The following is a 20,598-nucleotide window of genomic DNA, read 5'->3' as shown; positions in this document are numbered from 1 at the left end:
GGAACATATGTTCATTCTTTATGGAGCGCTTTTTGATTTTCTATGGAGCATTTCTATTTATTTATGGGTGCAATATATAGGCTGCCGATCTGAGCTGCGCAGCATACCCAGCCTTTACCGTGCCCTTTACGGTTACAATACTCCCCTTATATTCAAGCTCCCTAGAACTGACAAGTTCAATTGGCTCCGATCAAATTGGTTCCGATAGTGCTATCCGCCACACTGCAAATCTTGTGATGGTGCTTGAATGATTACGTTTATCAACATTATCTTGAGGATGGTGCATGAGATGTTTGGAAAGGTGTAATGTCTTTTACATTACAGCATCAACTAGTTGAGCCATGTAGTCACAATAGGTTCCAAGGTCGACTACCGCGTACTTCTACTTGAAGAGATCCTAATCCAACTTGATATTCCAGCTTTTCCAATACTGTAACGGGAGTTGGAAATATTGTTTCTGCTCAACATAATCGACTTTGATCCTCCAAAGTTGAATATTTGGAATGATCCACTATAATATCTTCCATCCATCTTCCCATTACACTGAAATTTGCCTTTTTCACCGAAAATTTCCCGACACCTAACAAACCATGAATGCGTGGTGTGCAAGGTTAACAGCAATATGTTGCGCCCGCGGTCCTGCCTGCAACCCATTACACACCAATCAAACCGGACGTATTTGTTTCGTATGGCTACGTGTTTGATCAATAAATTTATAACAATTTCCCTCGTATTTATTTGTACGGCAGTTTTTTTTTCTTTATTGCCCTGTTTGATTTGACTGCCTCACTACACTGCCTCCGCCCACCTCCCACGGGGCTGCAACATATAAATTGTGTGAGCATACTATTTGCGAAAGCTGCTTGCTGCAGCAGTTTCGACCTCGTGCTGCAATCCGAAAAAAAAATGAACTTGCAGCTGACAGCTGCATTCGCGTTCGCCGAGGGCAATACCTGCTTCTGTTGCTGCTGCTGCTGCTACTGATGATGATGATGATGAAGCCCAAACACTAGCACTCAAGCAATGCAGTTGCAGGATCGTAGCCCACGCCACGCCACCGAGCAAGCCTGGGAAGAGCAACAGTGAGTGGCAATAAACAGGCAATTGCTCCTGCCACGCTAAAAAGCTATCCGCGTGTGTTTGTAGGGTGGGGCCAGAATAGGCCAAATCTGCGATTTTAAATCTTATCCACTTCAACGAAACGTGCAGGGCTAGAATTTGTATTTTTCACTAAATCTTCTTTTCTGCGTATTCTATACTTCTGGTCATTGAGTTTTCTGATAAGGACTTCTGATCTTCTGCACGTTTGGCCATCTGATCTTCTGTACTTTAGGTCTTCTGCACTTCTGATCTTGTGGTCTTCTTCCCTTTTTTATTTCTGAGCTGCTCCCCTTCTACACTTCTGATCTTCCAAATTTTCTGATCGTATGGTCTTCTAGTAGTCTTGTGGACTTATAGTCTTATGATCTTCTGCACTTCTGGTCTTCTGCTTGTGTGGTCTCCTGCGCTTTCCTCAGTTTCTGAACTTCTGATCTCCTGGTGTACTGTACTTCTTGTCTTCTTGTCTTCTGATCTTGGGGTCTTTTGATCTTCTGCTTTTCTGGGCCTCTAGTCTTCTGGCTTTCTGTACTTCTGGTCTTCTGGTCTTCTGATCTTCTTTTTTTCTGTTCTACTGATCTTCTAGGCTTCTTTAGTTCTGGTTTTCTAGTCTTCTGGTCTTCCGCACTTCTGGTCTATGGGCCTTTATGTTTTCTGAGCTTCTTTTCTTCTAGTATTTTAGAAGATGTCAAAAACAGTTGCTTCATCGGCACCTTGTGTGTAGTTCATCTGGCGATACTGGAGCAGCAATAAAACTCAAGCGAAAGCATTTCAAGTGATCAAGTCTTAAATTCCAAACTCGTCACTATTCATTCGAGACCGCCCTAGTGCGTCTCGTCGATTGCAGCGTGGGCGTCATTCACCGCGCGTCTCGCGTCTGTGCGGTGTGTGCCTGTGACTAGGTAGGTGGCGTGGCGTGAGATTGCCTGGAGGGGTCCCAAAAAGGGTAAAATAAAAACAAATTTACTACTATAGGTACGACAAAGGAGCGCGCTGGAAATCACCGAACCGTGACGGTTGTTGCTTTTTTTCCTCTTCACCTCCATGTGACGCTCATACCTCTACGACCTATTTTATGGCCGTTTTTCCAATCAAACCACGGCGGCAATCGACTTGAGTAATTTGTCAAATTTTAATTAAACCGTCGCAACTTGGAGCTGAATGCATTTCAGATGACGGCAACGGCCCGGGTGCGCTGGTGGAAGCTCAGAGGATTTGACATGAGCCGGAATATATTGCCTTCCCTTGGCCCAGAGTGTCATCGTACATATTTGTCTCAATTATGAAGAGCTTGAATGTGTCTGTGTGTGTGAGTGTGTGGCATGGTGTACGCGCGCCCTCTTGCATCGGATCCTTGCTCTTGTCATAAGCAAATTAACCCATCCTCCCCGGTTGGCTTGGCATCGGATGCGGGAGAAAATTGCATCGAAATGGGACCATTTCACTTATTGGCACCGGCATCATACATCGTCGTCGTGACCGAAAAGTACGGAACAACGTTGCCTTCCGGTGAAAGGTGGTTTCGTTAGCAGAAGAAAATGGTCAGTTGGTGGTGTACTAATTTCAACATGAGGTGGTTGCTACTCACATGATTGGCCAGAACAATGGAGTATATTCTATTAAATCAGTGGACGGAGCTTGGATAATCTAATCTGAATATGTTTTACTGGATCGCCAATCCGGAGACGGTGGGTTCAATTCCCGTTCCGGTCGGGAAAAATTTCTCGACTCCCTGGGCATAGTGTATCATTGTATTTGCCTCACAATATACAAATTCATGCAATGGCAGGCAAAGAATGCCCTTCAATTAATAACTGTGGAAGTGCTCAAAGAACACTAAGTTGAAGCGAGGCAGGTCAAGTCCTAGTGTTTACTCCCTTATTAAAAACAAAATGTTTAATCGCTGAGCTTCACGCATCGACGTGATGGTGAAGCCGCACCCAAAACTCTACGTTATCAACAATGTACGGTACCGACGGCAGCCTCGGTATGATCTGGAGTGACTGAAACCACCAGTTGTCGCCTCAGCATACGCGCAGAATCTCGAGGCAGCGTTGCCGAATGATGGCGAACTCCGTAGGATCACTCAAGAAGACTGCTGGACTGCTGTTAAAGCAGCTGAGAGCACTGTCGAGTAATTGGAATAGTGTCGAAGAAACGATCGGTTCGGCAAGCAGTGTAGAGGTATTTCGGAAGAGAAGAAAGCAGTGCGATCGATCATGCTGCAGTATGGGACTCGGCAGAAAGAGGCACGTTACAAGCACAAGGGGGAAGAGCAACAAGACGAGCGTTTCAAGAGACGAAACGCCGCTTGAGAGAAGCGTAATGCATAAAAATTGAACAGCTGTGTCGTTCTCAAGAAACACGGAAGATCCACACGAAGCTCAAGACATCCCACAACGGATCCATGTCACGAGCTTAAATGTGCAGGAATAAGGACATGAGGTGATCGAAAGGTGGAAGTAGAACTACTTTGGACACCTGAATATTGCAGAGAACGCAGGCATTAGGGATCGACGCAGCGGAAAAAATGACGGTGGATGATGGGAAATACAGAATGCCATCCAACAGTTGAAGAACAATAAGGCAGCTGGTATCTACATTTTTGGCGCTAAATCAGAGTGTTGTAATTTCCAAGCGATCTTCATTCTGACTGCCACCCACAAAGTGCTATCCCAGATCATCTACCGTTGTATATCACCTATCCAATTCTATGTTGGGTGCAACGGTAACTTTTTTCATTAGAAAAAGCTACGATTTGTAATCTATCATGTTCATTAGGTCTCCTGGAAGGTTAATGGGTAATATCAGATCAGTCAAGATATCCTACGTCATCCAAACTGTTCTTGAGTTTAGATCATAAAGTCTACGGGTGCAACGGTAACTTCTTTCATTATACAATGCTTCGATTTGTGAGTCTTCTGAAAGCTCAATAGACAGTATCAGATCAGTCGGGATATCCTAGGTCATCCAAACTGTTCTTAAATTTAGATACTTAAGACTACGGGTGTAACGGTAACTTCTTTCAATAAAAACTACGATTTGTAATCTATCATGACCAGTAAGTCTTCTGAAAGCTACAGTAGTCCCAAGTAAACAATGATAGCTGGAAAACAGCTTACGCAGCTTATTTTTTTTTTAATCAAGCCAAAGAGCAGTTTATTTGTCTATTGTACAATATTAATGTTTGTTGGGGTTGTTTTTATCAACTAACCTTCATAACAGTAAGGAAGCCTATAATATCCCAATAATATATAACAACTCTAATTGTTCCTCTAAATGCTTTGGTAAATACATACAGTGGATAATGTAACACTTAACGTAGTGGCAAAAGCTATTGTAGTGTATACCTGAAGCTATGGTCTCCGGAGTAGTGTTATTGCTCTGGAATATCTCAAAACTATCTTGAAATGCCTCATGATATACCAGGCGAATTACAGATTACAGTTTAAAGTTCATTGTGAGAATAACTGCTGTCACTATCAAGAGCTAAACTTCAGGTTTGTCCAGTCACTGCGATTGATTATGAAACGTTACTCATTATGTCAGATATAGCTGATGTTACGAGTGTAGACCTGAAGTTCTGAACTTTGGCTGACCTGGAACATGCTCCCCAAGTAACACACTTGTCACCGAAGAGTCACGGCGGCGCAGGTTTTTGTTGCGCAGAAGTCACTGTGACTTACTTTCAGCAAGTAAGTGTTTATTTGTTAGAAGTAAGCCACAGTGACTTCTGTGCAACAAAAATCTGCGCCGCCGTGACTCTTCGGTGACAAGTGTGTTACTTGGGCCATAGTGTCTCTAAATGACATTTGAGATTTCAAGAGCATCACAGATCTTAGCAGATTATGCCATACTATTATGTTTGGTAAAAACACATAAAGTTTTTTTTTATAGATTCTAAGGACTTCATTATGGAGCAATTTGGACGAACCGGAATGTCCCAAAGGACCATAATAAGCTCGTAGACTTCAGATTGCTACAGTAACTGTGATTGATAATGCAGCGCTACTCATTTTAACAGAACTGTTACGAGTGTAGACCTGAAGTCCTGAACTCACTGGACTGAACTGGAAGTTTGGCTGGCTTGGAATATCTCTGTAGTGCCTCTAAATGACAAGTGAGATTTAGAGAGCTTCGCGAATCCCAGCAGATTATGCAATACTGTTATTTATGGCAATAACACATAAAGATATTAATGTAGATTTGAAGGACTTCATTATAAAACAGTTTGGATGAACCTGGATGCCGAAGAGGTTTTTAATAAAAAAGTAGACATCAAATTCCTCCAGTTACCATGGACAAGTATGCAACGTTACTCATTATAGCAGATATGGCTGTTATTATGAGTGTAGACCTGAAGTCCTGAACTCCACGGTAGTTTGACTGACCTGGAATATCCCTGTAGTGTCTCTAAATGACATTTGAGATTTTAAGAGCTTCGCGGATTCCAGCAGGTTATGCAATACCATTATTTATGGTGAAAACACATAAAGTTATTATTGTGGATTTGAAGGACTTCATTAGAGAACAGTTTGGACGACCCTGAATGTCCAAAGGTTTATAATAAGCTAGTAGACTTCAGATTGTTCAAGTAACTGCGGTTGACCATGCAACGTTACTCAGTATAACATACATGGCTACTGTTACGAGTGTAGACCTGATGTTCTGAATTCCAAGGTGGTTTGGCTGACCTGGAATATCCCGGTAGTATCTATAAATGACATTGCAGATGTCAAGAGCTTCGTGGATCCCCGTAGGTTATGCAATGCTATTTTTTGTGGCGAAAAAACATAAAACTATTCTTATAGATTTGAAGGACTTCACTATAGGACAGTTTGGAACACCTAGAACGTCCCAGAATATAAAACAATTTTTGTTATTCTTGACGAAGGATGAATGAATACATATAAAAACGTAAATAAACGTAACTCACATCCAAGTTCAGGAACAACTGGTATGTCAATTATTTCGATTTCCAAATTTCATGGTGTTCAGGATGTTCTTGGATATCAATGAAGTCCCAAATAGATAAATGCCCATTTTTCCCTAATAGAGGACTCAATTTGCAATAACCTTGTTGAAGACAGTGCTCTGTTTTATCGAATGGGTGAATTTATACAGTCGTTTCTATGTTATTCTATGTTCTCCGGCTCCAAAGAGTGAAAAGAAGATTTCAGAGCATTGAGGGGTTATGTGAGAGGTTTCGATGTATCCAAGATCTCAGGTGCTTAAATAGAGTTTAAAGGAAGTCTATGGAGGTCTCAAAGGGGGGGGGGGATTTCTTGAGAGGCTTCTAGGCATTTCAAAGCGTTACAGTGCATTTTTAGGGATTTTGGTTTGGAGGTACTCTACGGGGTATTCTACGGGGGTTCCAAGCAGTTTTAGAAGGTTTATTGGATTTCAGTAAGGGGTTTTGGGTAGTCTTATATCGGAGATCTCGGGGTTTTCTAAGGGATTTCAAGGTGTTTCAGTGCAATTGAATATGTTTCAATGCTATTCAAGAGGTTCCAGGGGGTCTTGGGGGCATAGTAGAGTTCAAAAGAAGTACATGGGTCTCAGGGAGATTTCTGAAAGGTTTCAATGTGTTTAAAGGCGTTTCAGAGAGCCCAAGTAACACTGAAAACATAATCAGAAATCTTAAACTAATCATTTTGTCCTATAACAGTTGTTTCAAAGTTTTTCAAAACAAATGTTGTCTTGTATAAGTCATATTCATGATTCCAAAAACTAGTCTTCAATGATCTCTTATTAAAAAGTCGTATTTGAGTAAATATCTTGTCTTTTCAAACGAACCTGACATATTGATATCAATTTTGTTGGATATGTTCTAATAACGTTTATTTTGCCGCAATATGACAAGTCTGATTAAGTTTTATATTTGTCTTAATATGTTCATCAAACACATTCTCGGTAGGGACTTTCGGTTCTTCAGATTTGTGCTCATGAAAATTCGAGCTGTGGCTTCGTCATATCTTAACGTTTCGCTAATAAATGCAAATACATTACAACACTCCAATTTATTGGGTTTTACATTACAACACATTTCCTGCATTGCACGCGAACTTTCAATAGCGAACTTTCAATAGATTCTTCTCTATACTACTGCCGTCCAACTTACCCGATTATTGTAATAAATATATAAAGACCACTTCAGACCACGTACGTCAACCCGTAGCACTATCAGGAGGATTTACGTAGATCGCAAAGGAAACTTCCTTGAATTTCTTCATGCCAACCAGACGATAAACAAATGAAAGCCTCGCTACAGCTCAACAGACTCAATATGTTTGATAAGTCGTATTAGAGTAATATTTTCAGTCTTACTTCCAATACTTGTTTTGGTTAAGTTCTGTCGAAACATAATATGTTTCATTTGTTCTTATGAAGTCATATTGAGGGTTTCTGCAGTATGTATGCAAACATGTGTAACATGATGACATGTTCAGTATGTTTCATAAGTCATATATGAGTAACATTTTCAGTCTGTCTTTCAATACTTGTTTTCAATGAAGTTTTTCTTAAACATAATATGTTTTGTTTGTTTACATTAAGTCATATTCATGTTTTTTCAATAAGTAAACAAACATAAGTAACATAAACTAAAGTCATTATTTTTAACTAGGCTATGTTACACTACCGATCATAAAAATGTCGATATGATGTTCAATATGTAATAAATTAAGAATAAAAACTATACTTTTACCGTGCCAATGCTCTACAATTTTGATTGTATTAATTATTAAAATTTCAATTAGCTCGACGGCATACATCAATTTTATCATCCTGGAAAAACTAGTAGTGTACCATTTTTCTAGATGGAAATTCTTATCGACTTCCACCGCATTTTTTAATGAAAAAATACCCATTTTACGAACCGACAACAATGTTGATAATGATATTGATTTACACGAGGTAGTGACACTACCTCCTGTCAAATTTTCGTTTATTAAATCAGCCCAAAAATGTGAAATATATTTTCTTCTTCTTCTGACGTTGTTAATACTGGACCAAAGCCTGCATCTCAGCTTAGTGTTAATCTACGAGCACTTCCACAGTTATTTATTTAGAGCTTCCTTTGCCAATGTCAATTTTGCATGTGTATGACACTTTTAAATTTCTTCATTCATATCCATATAAATTGTGATGGCTATATGTATGACATTGTAAAAAGAATATTCTCAATTTACATTTACAAATTTTCCAGATTGGTAAGCATTAAGCTAATTTCTAATCATATCTCGAATCATTTAGCATGCCGTGTCCAAGTATACCATTTATTTTTTCATTAACACTTTGAATATTTATAAAATATCCAGTCAAATATCCCATTTTAATCCATGATGTATGATTTTTTTTGCAGGAATTAGAAATATTATTTAGGAAAGCAAAGCACTTTAGGTTACACATGCTCAAGTAAAACGATGGTTTTAATTTGTTTTATTTTATTATCCTTCAAATATACGTGATTATAAGGCGCATTAAATTTATCGAAGTACAAATGCCTATTTCACCAGAAAAAATGACTCGCACCACAATTTCTGATCATGGAAAGCCAATTCTAAGTTGGAATAGTTTAGCTGCAATAACATCGCAAGCCATATTTTGCACTTGAATAGTTTTTTTTTGACATGTTGAAACATATTTTAATACGGTTATGCAACACTGATTACGCTTTAGAAAAGAAACTGAATTTTCATCCTCAATTAGAAAAAGAAGACGTGTAGTTTGTTTATTGAAAGTTGTCAGAATTATGTACTGTGAAACATACTAAGAAACATTATTAAGTATGCTTTGTTTCATATAGAACATGATTATAACATCTCAAATATGTTGCCGAAGCTCCACCTTCTGCGCTTTTTCGGTCATATATCAGTCTGAAAAACGGTTTTATTGTTATGAACCAAAACACAGTAACTGGTCATATTGCAGTCGAAATAATCCCTATAGAACATGTTGTGTTACTTGGGAGAGTATGGGATTTCACAAAGGTTTAAGGGGGATTTACTAGAGTTTAAGAGCATTCTATGGTGATCTCAAAGAGATTTTTGAATAACTTACGGGGATCTCAATGAATTTTCTGATTGGTGTCAGGTGGAGAGTGGTTGCTTGGGGGGGCTTCCAGGATGTTTTTTTTTTTAAATTTTTATTACTGTGTATTTTAACTTATGCTTATTTTACACTTCCTTCCAGGATGTTTTAAATAGGTTCCAAAAGAGTTTCAAGGCTTTCCCGGGGTTCCACAGGTTTTCCGAGGGTATTTGGGTGGTTCAGGGGTTTCTAAGAGGACTCCAGAAGATTTCAAAGTGGCATCAGAGGGATTTGAGGGCTTTCAAGGGGCTTTGGGTGATTTTATAACAGCTTCAGGGATATTTCAAATTGGAATTTCAATGTGTTTTGGGGGGTTTCAAGGATAGACTTCAATAGTGTTTAAGTGAAAATTTTGGAGCATTCAGGGGGATTATCTGAGAGGTTCAAAGCGTTCATAGAGGTATCAGGGATCTCCGATTCTTAAACAGAATTTAAAGGAAACCTACGGAAGTCTCAAGGAGATTCTTGTGAGGATTCTAGGCCTAGGGGAGGGTTCGAAGTTTAAAGGTAATCTGCGGGGGTCTCGGAGAGTTTTCAGAGGATTTCGGAGGTTTTAGTTGAGGTGTATGTACTTATCTAAAAATGAGAATATATTTTACTCCTATGATTGACCAAACGACCGAATTTGCCACAAAATGTGTGACTTGAATAATTTAACATGAATTTACCTATGTACCTCTTGTTCTTCTTCTTCTTCTTAGTTGGTCTATGCTTCCACTGGAACTTGGCCTGCCTCACTTCAGCTTAGTGTTCTTTGAGCACTTCCACAGTTTTCAATGGAAAACTGCCATTCAAATTTTAAAGTTTTACCTGCCATTGCATGAATTTGTATATTGTGAGGCAAGTACAATGATACAGTATGTCTTGGGAAGACGGGAAAAGATCTTGACTGGAACGGGAATCGAACCCGCCATCTCTGGAATGGCGATCCGAAGCCTTATCCACACGGCTAACTGGAGACCCCATCCTACCTCTCATAAAAATCAAAAAGATCAACCGCGGCAACCGATACATACTTCCTTAAGGTCGCTTAGAAGGAAAGGAATGTTAATTTGAGAATCGTCGATAGGCCGAGTCAACCTCTGTATCTCCTCGGTCATCTAGAAAAGAAGTTTTTAGTAGTAGTGCAGTAGTACAGAATGTCAAGTCTCATCTTCATCGGGAGCACCCTCGTATTCGCCGACCTACTGAATGACAGTGAGTTCAACATCGTACCGCTGCGGGAGGTGTGTTGAACAGAATCTTAGAGGTAACCATACCATCTATCGTTGAGGAGAGAGCCTGGTATTTTTTCTAAAGCAAACTATATCCACACACTAGGGCGCTGACCATTACCTACGTAATAGTAGACCACACCCCTCCTCCCCCGTCTATAAAATTTTCGGAACTTATAAGACCATAGACCGTAGACCGCAAGTCTGAACAGCAGGCAGTGCTCACCACGGGTGGATGCACGATCAACTCCAAGCGCTGACTGTGGGTCATGATCAATGACAAGCAGAAATTTGGAAGCCACGTCTCTTGACACAATTTCTGTCGGGCCATGGGTACCTTCGGTGGCATTTGCACAGATTCGGGCAGATTCAGTCAAACTGCGACGAGACCACGGATCACGTGTTCTTCTAATACCCACGCTTCGTGGAGCAATGATCAAGTATGCAAGAGATATGCGGTAGAGGTATCTCTCCGGACCACACTGTTGAAAAGATGCGTACAACAGTGTTCATCCGGGATTTCATACTATGTCATTGTTTCCCAAATTCTACCAGCCTACAGGGTACCCACAATAATGGCTCATTCTTCTAAACCGGGTACCACACGCCGAGAGTCATCCTAAAGCCACCATAATGTAGAGCAGCATCAGGCGGCAAACTCGAGCAACCCGTTGCCACTGTTCCAATTTGGCTCGTCTCATCTTTACGGATTATATTTATAAATCGATGCTGATGTACATACTAATGCAGCAGGCCTCTTCTGCTCGCTGGCGGCAGCATATCCGAGGACCGAAAGCTCGCTCATAGGTGAATCTCCTCTTTGTGGAGCCAAAATTGTTCCCCGCCAGTTGGCAGCTAGAACCTCCTGTTGGAAAAGTTTTGGGCTGTTAAACTTTTTGTCACGCCACAACCCGGCCGACCGACAGTTGTTTGCCACCCACCTTTCCAGAATCCGCAGGACCATGACGATGACGACGACGACGACGAGGACGACCTACGGTTGAGTGGCTTGTTTGACCTTCTCGAGGGGTGGTCTGCTGGAACCGCAACGTGGAAATTGAGAGAAATGGTTAACTCGATTTATGGACCAACCCTAAGAGCTGACCTGGGGGGTTGAGGATTCGAACACAATGCATGATGTCATTTTGCGGACGATCGAGACCGGACCGAACCGGTCCGGAGGCTACCACACTCGCAGCAGCAACAGTGTGCGACGACGGTACCTACAGTGCAGTGTGGTGGCACCCAGTTTGGCTGAGATTCGAGAATGACTGCAACACGGTGGCATATTTCGGTTGCATATAAATGGCTATTTATAGCGACATGCCAGACTGGAAATAATCTAAAATTCATGCAGTTTTGGCTCGAAAACCGACCGGGTTGGCAGCTTTCAGTGGGAATTTTGAGGAAAAGGAGTGCGATTGGTACACGGGATAACGCTATCGGAATCGGAACAATAGTAAGGATAGTGTTACGCAGTCATGTATGGACATTATGGAACTTTGGTATCTGGAATCTGGTGGCCCACTCGAGTATTCAATTAAAGAAATAGCCAATGATTCAACTAGGAGAAAATGATTTTCAAAAATATTCTTACTCAAAGAAATATGACTGTAACTCTACAAATGTATCGGTAAAATTAGTCAAATCAATGACTTAAAACTCCTTGGTGTATCATTTTTGCCGAATTTCATAAACATCGGTTCATTTCTTTTAAATGTAGCTCAAAAACAAACAGACGTGCGGCAAACATTTCGTATAATCATAACCAATTTTCATCTGCATGACAGATGGTTCTTTATCGCTGCAGTCAAAATAACTGTTCGATAGCTGGACTGGTTCCCTGGGTTTTGGCCTCCAAAAATGTGCCAAACGCAGTGCTATCCGGGACAATTGCGGGGGTGGATTCGATGCCAACCAGCTTGGTGAAATCTGCACCGTTTCTCGCGGTCTTTTCGGCGTAGCACAGTAAAACTCGCGGTTTAGAGAAACACTGCACTACACTAAACGTTTTATTAATCTAATAGCTTAAACTATTACAAAATACAAAAAGAGAAAATCGTACTTGACGCGACTGCCCGTATAGCAATTTTCTTACGAACTAAATCAAATGGGCACTGCAGTGTGCAGCAAAAGGCCAACCTATTGTTTTATATAATAATTATCAAAATCGCAGGCACATTCCCGCGCTGATATATAGCCAACAAAATTTGGAGAATGGTAGTAGGCGATTGGTAGCCGATGACCGAGGGGTTGCTCAATTTCGCTTACCTCGAACTCCGACATCCTCGCCTCCCTGAAACGTCAGGAGTTTCAGTTATCTTCAGCTGGTCCCGCCTCCGTGGAGATCGGTACGGGTAGAACACATATTCTGGAAACTGGGCGTGTACTGGTTCCGTTGGCCGTCCGTAATGAAACGACCCTGACTACACCATCTGGACCTGGATGAGTGTCGATGATGCGGCCCATTTTCCACCGGGTGGGTGGAACGTTGTCTTCCCGAATCACGACCAAACTGCCCACAGCGACGTCAACAGGTGGTTTCCACCACTTGGTGCGAGCTTGAAGTTGTACCAGGTATTCAGTTCTCCACCTCTTCCAGAAATCCTGGAGTCTTCGTTGAATGGCTGCGAAATCCTGAAGTTTGCCGACCGACGTCTGCAAGTAATCCTCGTCTGGTAGGGCTTGCAAGGCCGAACCTACCAGAAAATGGCCAGGGGTCAATGGCTGCAGATCCTCTGGGTCATCGGACAGCTGGGTTAAGGGCCGGGAGTTCAGGCAGCACTCCACCTGGGTGAGAAGCGTAGCCATGTCTTCGTAGGACACCACCATATCTCCCAACACACGTAACAGGTGCACCTTCGCCGATCGCACCGCGGCTTCCCACAGACCGCCGAAGTGGGGCCCGCCGGGGGGAATGAAGTGCCATGCCATTCCGTCTTCGGCACATTCCTTCGCTATGGCATCGTGATGATCCTTGGACTTCAGCCGGTTAATCAACTCCATCATCTGGTTTTTGGCGCCAACAAAATTGGTGCCGTTATCCGAATAGAGGCTGGCACACCTCCCGCGGCGTGACACAAACCTCCGTAGTGCCTGGATAAATCGCGCGGTCGACAAATCGGTGACCAGTTCTAAATGAACCGCTTTGGTCGAAAAGCACACGAAGACTGACACGTATGCTTTGACCGCTCGCTGCCGAAATCCCGTCCGAACGTATACTGGACCGAAGTAGTCCACTCCTGTTGTTGCAAACGGACGCGTTGGAGAAACGCGGGATGCGGGCAGCTCCGCCATGAACTGCCGAATTGCCTTTGGTTTTGTGCGATAGCATCGCACACACTGATGGTAGACTTCTCTCGCCAAATTTCGTCCACCGAGGCACCAATACCGAAGCCGAACAGTACTCAGCATCAACTGTGGTCCAGCGTGCAATAAACGATGGTGGTAATAGCGCATCAGCAACCTGGTGAACAAATGACGAGCAGGTAGTACTATTGGATGGATTTTGTATTCGGGTTCCTTCGCTTGTCCTATTCGACCCCCAACTCGTAACAATCCATTATCTGCCACGAATGGATGATACCAACGTAGAGGTGAAGATCGTGGAACAAATTCCCCCTTAGTGAGTGCACTGACCTCGCGATGAAAGGTGTCTCGTTGGACGCGGAGAATGATGAAATTTTCCGCCAGCTGCAATTCCTCCGTAGTTAGGAAAGCAACCGACCGTCGAAGTTCCCTTTTCGATCGAAGATTATGCAGATAACGTAGCAGATAGGCCGTTGTCCTGATTAGGGTGGTGAAGCTGGAGAACCGTGCCAGATACTCCGCGAAAAAATTTGAAGTTTCTGATGCAGTAATCACGCACGCTGCTCGCCTCCGTTCTTCCTCGTGCCCTTCCGAAGTGAAAGCTTCCAGTGATGGCCAATTTTCCAAGCTAGTCCGAAGCCAGGCGGGTCCTTCCCACCAAAGCTGGTTGTCGATAATTTCCTCCGGCCAGATTCCCCGTGAAATTTGGTCTGCCGGATTCTGTTCTCCGGGCACGTGTCGCCAATGACAATTTTCCGTGGATGCTTGCACCTTCGATACGCGATTTGCCACAAATGTAGCCCATGTTAGGGGTGGGGCGTGTAGCCACCGCAAAACGGTCGTAGAGTCCACCCAGAAGAAACATTCTCCAGTGAAGCGGATCGAAGCCTTGATTTTGGTGTATAGTACCGATGCTAGTAGAGCACCGCAGAGCTCAAGCCTAGGGATTGATTGAGCCTTCAAGGGTGCAACTCTCGATCTCGACGATAGTAGAGCAACCTTAATCCTTCCTTCTGCATCTTCGCTCCGTAGGTAGGCGCAGACGCCGAAAGCCTTCTCGGAAGCGTCTGAGAACAGGTGTAGTTGGATGTTGATTGGATTCGGTATGGTGACCAGTCTCTCAATGCGAAGCTCGTTCAATACAGAAAGTTGTTGATAGAACCGGACCCATTCTTCTGCTACCTTCGGAGGGAGCTTGGCATCCCATGCCAACTGGTGATTGTTTTCATCCTGCAGGCGCCACAGTAGTTGCATGACGATTTTTGCCTTTGTGATCACCGCGCCGACGAGTCCTAAGGGATCGAAAAGAGTGGCAATTTCTGACAAAACCTTCCTCTTGGTGAATACGGCATCCTCTGTTATCGGGGAGATTCGAAATTTGAACCGGAAAGTGTCGGTATTGGGCATCCAAACCAAGCCCAACGTCTTGATCGTCGAATCTGGGTCCAAATGAATTCCGTCCGTCGTCTGAATCGCCCGATTTTCAGCTGGTAGGTCTTCCAAGACTGATTCGCAGTTGGAAGCGAATTTCCGCAGGACGAATCCTCCTCTTCGTAGTAGTTCCTGCAGCTGAATCCTCAACTCCTTGGCAATAATCGGGTCATCCGCACCGGTAATGGCGTCGTCCATATAAAAATCTTCCTTGACGGCCTTGGCCGCCAGCGGGAGTTCCTCCGCTTCATCCGTGGCGAGTTGCACCAGGGCTCTGGTGGCAAGAAAAGGAGCAGGCTTGGTGCCGTAGGTTACGGTGGACAGTTCATATGTAGCTAGCGGTTTGTCTGGGCTCGACCTCCACAAAATCGATTGAAGACGGCAATCCTCCGGGCAGACCTCTATCTGCCGAAACATTTTTTCTATATCGGCCACTAGGATGATCTGACGAGTCCGGCTTCGCAGTATTATCGACCGCAAATCGTCCTGAATCACAGGACCTGCGAGCAACCCGTCGTTGAGGGAAAATCCTGACGCTGTTTGAGCCGAAGCGTCAAATACAACCCTCACCTTTGTGGTTGTGCTATCCTCCTTCACAACTGGATGATGTGGGAGGTAGCACCGACCTTCTTCCGTTTCGGTGTCTCCAACCAATCGCATATGTCCCAGAGTCTCGTATTCGACCATGAAGGCACAGTATTCCTCCCGTAGCTTCTCATCTCTAGTCAATCGCCGCTCCAACTGCAAAAACCTCCTTTCCGCGATCGTTTTGGAACTGCCCAGCATGACTAAAACCTCCTCATTCTTGGGCAATGACACCACATATCGACCAGACACATTTCGCCGCACCGTTTGCGCAAAATGGGTTTCGCATCTGGCTTCCTCAGGAGAATGGTTATTCTCCGACCCAACTTCTTCGCATTTCCAAAACCGTTCGAGAATTTCGTCGAGCCGACTGGAGACCGCAACATCACACAGGACAGATTGGATTGGACCGCTGACCGAATATCTGCCTGTTACCACCCATCCGAAGACGGAGTCGACCAAAGATGGTAGATTGTCACCCAACCGAATGCGGCGACCAGAGACGAAGAACTCGAAAAATGATTCCGCCCCTAGCAGAAGATCGATTCGTTCTCCTTTGAGGAAATCCGGATCCGCCAGTTGAATCCCCTTAGGTATGTCCCACATGCTGGTATCGACCACCGCGGTAGACACCTGTGCCGCAATTTTTGGAAGCACGTAGATTTCCATTGGTTGGTTGTAGTTTGTGACCCGAGATTGTACCAGGACTGTAACCCTTCCTTGGACCTTGGATGCCACCCCTTGGATACCAATAACCTCGACCGTACTGGCTTCCTCCTTGACAACCAGCATTTTCCGTAGCCGTCTGCTAATCAGATTGCATTCGGCTGCACTATCCAGTAGCGCCCTAGCATGCACCTTGTTGCCCTTGTCGTCTTCCAGCACCACGACTGCAGTGAGTAGAACGACACCCGTTGTTGACGCTGTGGCTGTGTTGCAAATTTTCGCTCCGGTCGTTGCCAGGTTAACGACCTTTGAAGTAGTTGGTTCTGAGCTTGATTCCGATGTAGTAGTGGTTGACTCGGGTTTCTCATTCGTCTTAACTTCGGCTACCTTCCCCTTAAAACACACGAGTGAGTGATGTCTCGCTCTACAGTGCCGACAGGAAAACTTAGACGAACAATCCTTTGCTTGGTGACCCCGCCGAAAGCAATTTCGGCAGAGCGAATTGCTCCGAAGTACTCCATCCCGATCCGAAACTGCCATTTTCAGAAACTGAGGGCACTGGTACAGCAAGTGTGTCTCTGGGCAGACGATGCATTTGCTCGGTGATGATGATTGGAACGTAGCGTTGCAGGATTTTACCGCCGAAACCTTTTTTGGCAGTTTGGTATGTCCGAGTTCCACCTTCTGTTCCGGCGCCTTGCCAGGGAGAGCTTCCAGAATCCTTAAGCGACGTTGGAGAAAATCCGTGAGGTCCTTTAGGGTGTCCGTTTGTTGTTCGGACGAATGTTCCTCCCAGCTTCTCCGGGTGGTGCTGTCCAACCGAGATGTCAATACATGCACCAACATCAGATCCTTGTAGTCCGCCTTGTTGGCGACGACTTGATCGAGGTATCTTACAGTCTTCTCGAAGGCATCCAGGAGTGACTGTAACTCGGATGCAGTTTCCTTCTTAACCGTAGGCAGCTCGAAGAGGGCCTGTACCTGACGTTTCCGCAGAACCTTGGAATTGGTGAACCGTTGTGTGAGGAGATCCCATGCCACATTATAGTTTGCTGCGGTAAGAGGGAGAGAATCGATCACGGCTAATGCTTCCCCTTCTAATTGGCTTCGAAGGTAATGGAATTTTTCTACGGCAGGGAGGTCCACCTGCCAGTGGATAAGCGAGGTGTAAAGGTCGCGAAACGTGAGCCATTCATCTAATTTACCGCCAAACTTGGGAAGCGAGATCTGCGGTAATCGTACGTGAGGGGTAGAACCGAAGGAGGTAATAGGGGTAGAAGTAGACGGAGTGTTTTGTGCCGGCTCGTTCTTTTCCAATAGGAAAGTTTTCAGTGTGAAGAATCGGTTTTCGAAATCAAGCCGATCTTTCACGTAGGCTTCGGGATCGTCGGGTGAATCGTCGTGGGCTACGATGTTGTCGATGACCTCGTTCATCTGATCCCACAGGCAATCCAGCTTGTTCAGTCGCACGGAGACTTCCAAAGGCTTCGTGTTGGCCGTGTATTTCTCCATGAACGTGTACAAGTTCGTGAACGTCGTTTGTAGTCCTCGGAGTCGCGCCTGTAGTGTCCGCAGTGGTATTTTCCGTTTCGACATGATGACCCTCGAAAAATAAGACCAAGTAGCGAAGCTTGGGGAGTATAAAGTGCTTGGAGAGCTAATTACCTGTTAGCTCTTAAATCGAGCCTTGATTATTTCTTTAAAGATGCTCCACGAACAATCAGCAACGATGATCAGTGGCGATGGGGTGCTACTGCAGTAGCGGCTAAATCACCCAAGCGGATGGACGATCTTCAATGAGGTTAGGATGCTCAGCAAACACTGGTAAGTTGACAGCCAATCACTTCCGATCTGATGTGCGAGCCAGCGATCACCAGCCAGGGCGTGCCGTGCCGGTGGGTGGGAAAATGCTCCGTTTCCACAAACGGACCTTGGGTAGGAAAACTGCTATTTGATACCGGGCGGTGGGTGCACGTATAGCCGGCGTCGTCGTCGTCGTCGAAATACGATAATTAATCGTTCCACCTAATCCAATAAAAAGACCACGAGCAGTACCGAGAGATGGACAGTAATTTTGTTGGAAATTCACTCACCTATTAAAGGCAAGTGATATGCCTTGTATTGAACAAAATTCTGCCAACTGGAACCGACGCCTTCAAATAAGATGGCGCCCCTTAGCTCGCAATTGAATGGGATTTGGGTGACTGCGTTGGCGAACCGTAGACCTTTGGTGTCCTACCGGATGGGTTTCCTTCAACCATCCGGCTCGAAGGACCACTTGTTCGATAGCTGGACTGGTTCCCTGGGTTTTGGCCTCCAAAAATGTGCCAAACGCAGTGCTATCCGGGACAATTGCGGGGGTGGATTCGATGCCAACCAGCTTGGTGAAATCTGCACCGTTTCTCGCGGTCTTTTCGGCGTAGCACAGTAAAACTCGCGGTTTAGAGAAACACTGCACTACACTAAACGTTTTATTAATCTAATAGCTTAAACTATTACAAAATACAAAAAGAGAAAATCGTACTTGACGCGACTGCCCGTATAGCAATTTTCTTACGAACTAAATCAAATGGGCACTGCAGTGTGCAGCAAAAGGCCAACCTATTGTTTTATATAATAATTATCAAAATCGCAGGCACATTCCCGCGCTGATATATAGCCAACAAAATTTGGAGAATGGTAGTAGGCGATTGGTAGCCGATGACCGAGGGGTTGCTCAATTTCGCTTACCTCGAACTCCGACAATAACAATAAGGGTAATGATGAAATATCGTATGGAGATATGATTCACTTTAAAGCGTTCGCATTGGAACTTGGCCTGCCTCTCTTCAACTTAGCGTTCTTTGAGCACTTCCACAGTTATTAATTGAAGGGCTTTCTTTGCCTGCCATTGCATGAACTTGTACATTGTGTGGCAAGTTCAATGATACTCTATGTCCAGGGAGTTGAGAAAATTTTCACAACCGGAACGGGAATCGAATCCGCTGTCTCCAGATTGGCGATCCATAGCCTTAATCACTAGGCTAACTGGAGACCCAGTTTATAGCACTACTTTATAGCAAAATTGCATCAATTTTGATCAACTGGTTGGAAATGTAGAGTAGAAATTTACTTCGACAAATGCGCTAATTCCCGTCATATAAGATGGAAAATAGCGAATCTTTAATATTACAACTTACTTTAGCCAAAGACGCATTAGATTGAAGCACAAAGATGCAGACGATCAATAATCAGCCTCAAATGCACTGAAAATCGAATAATCACGCAAAATTTCACGTTTCCAATTCACATTCACAATTTTTCTTGTTTTGTGTATGCCGAAGGCAATCGCACCAAAGCAGCAGCTAGTCGAATCGTTCTTTATCACCGTTCAATTTTTACTTCCCCAGATTCACTTATTGAACTGACCTTCAATTCACACTCCACAAACGCTCTGTGACACTTCAAAGCTGGATTTCACTGCTCCAGAATGCAGTTTTTGTCCGTTGGTAAATAAATTGTAAACAAACGGTTGTCTTCGTCCTTGGGAAAGTACAGGAAAATATGTGTGTATTTCACAACCACAGAGAAAGAATTCTTCGTTGCACTGTGTTGGCGTTTTATGATCTGGTGGGCAAAAATATTAATCGGAGTATTTTGGTCGTTATTCTAAAGCTACATCTATCTCAATGTAAGAGCCTTCTGGTGCCAGGAATTGAATTCAGGTTGTGTCCAAAATAGACGTGGACTAGATGAAATTCGTGGATCAATTTTTCAATCTTATTGTTTTAAGTGAATTGTAGTTCTTTTGCAATATTGTTTACGTGATATGAAATTGATTGTTAGCAATTGATACCAAATTGATCTTGAAGCGTTAAGCGAGGTTCAAGAATAAATTCGCAAACGTTTGAAGACTGTCAAGGCCGAAAACATTTCCTTTGGATGTTGAAACACCAACAGTTGTCACTGTTAACAATAAGTTCACGCAATAAGGTATCTGATACAGATGAAAAAAGTGGACGAAAACGAACGTTTCGTTGTGAATTTAGGTATTAAACAACTTTGTTTTCATGTGGAGCTGTGAATGGGATCAAAATCCCTATGTTGCGCTAAAACATTTCGAAAGTATACTAAAATGAATCGGTGTAGTAATTTCAGTAGAAATCGATGAAAGAATGGTAATTAAAATTTCTGAGAGAATCCGTTCAAGATTTTTTAAAGCAAT

At 43.6% G+C, this 20,598-nt stretch overlaps 1 protein-coding gene across 1 annotated transcript; it reads right to left on the bottom strand.

Annotated features, from left to right (window-relative positions):
- Positions 1 to 12,716: 12,716 nt before the first annotated feature.
- On the bottom strand, positions 12,717 to 17,990 carry LOC134286833 (uncharacterized). Its single transcript, XM_062848519.1, has one exon. The coding sequence runs from the start codon at positions 17,988 to 17,990 to the stop codon at positions 12,717 to 12,719; it is 5,274 nt and encodes a 1,757-aa protein (XP_062704503.1).
- Positions 17,991 to 20,598: the final 2,608 nt, after the last annotated feature.

Source organism: Aedes albopictus, chromosome 2, assembly GCF_035046485.1.
Source record: "Aedes albopictus strain Foshan chromosome 2, AalbF5, whole genome shotgun sequence".
Lineage (NCBI taxonomy): Eukaryota > Metazoa > Arthropoda > Insecta > Diptera > Culicidae > Aedes > Aedes albopictus.
Note: the sequence above shows the minus strand (reverse complement) of the source record. Positions and strands in the feature narration are given on the sequence as shown.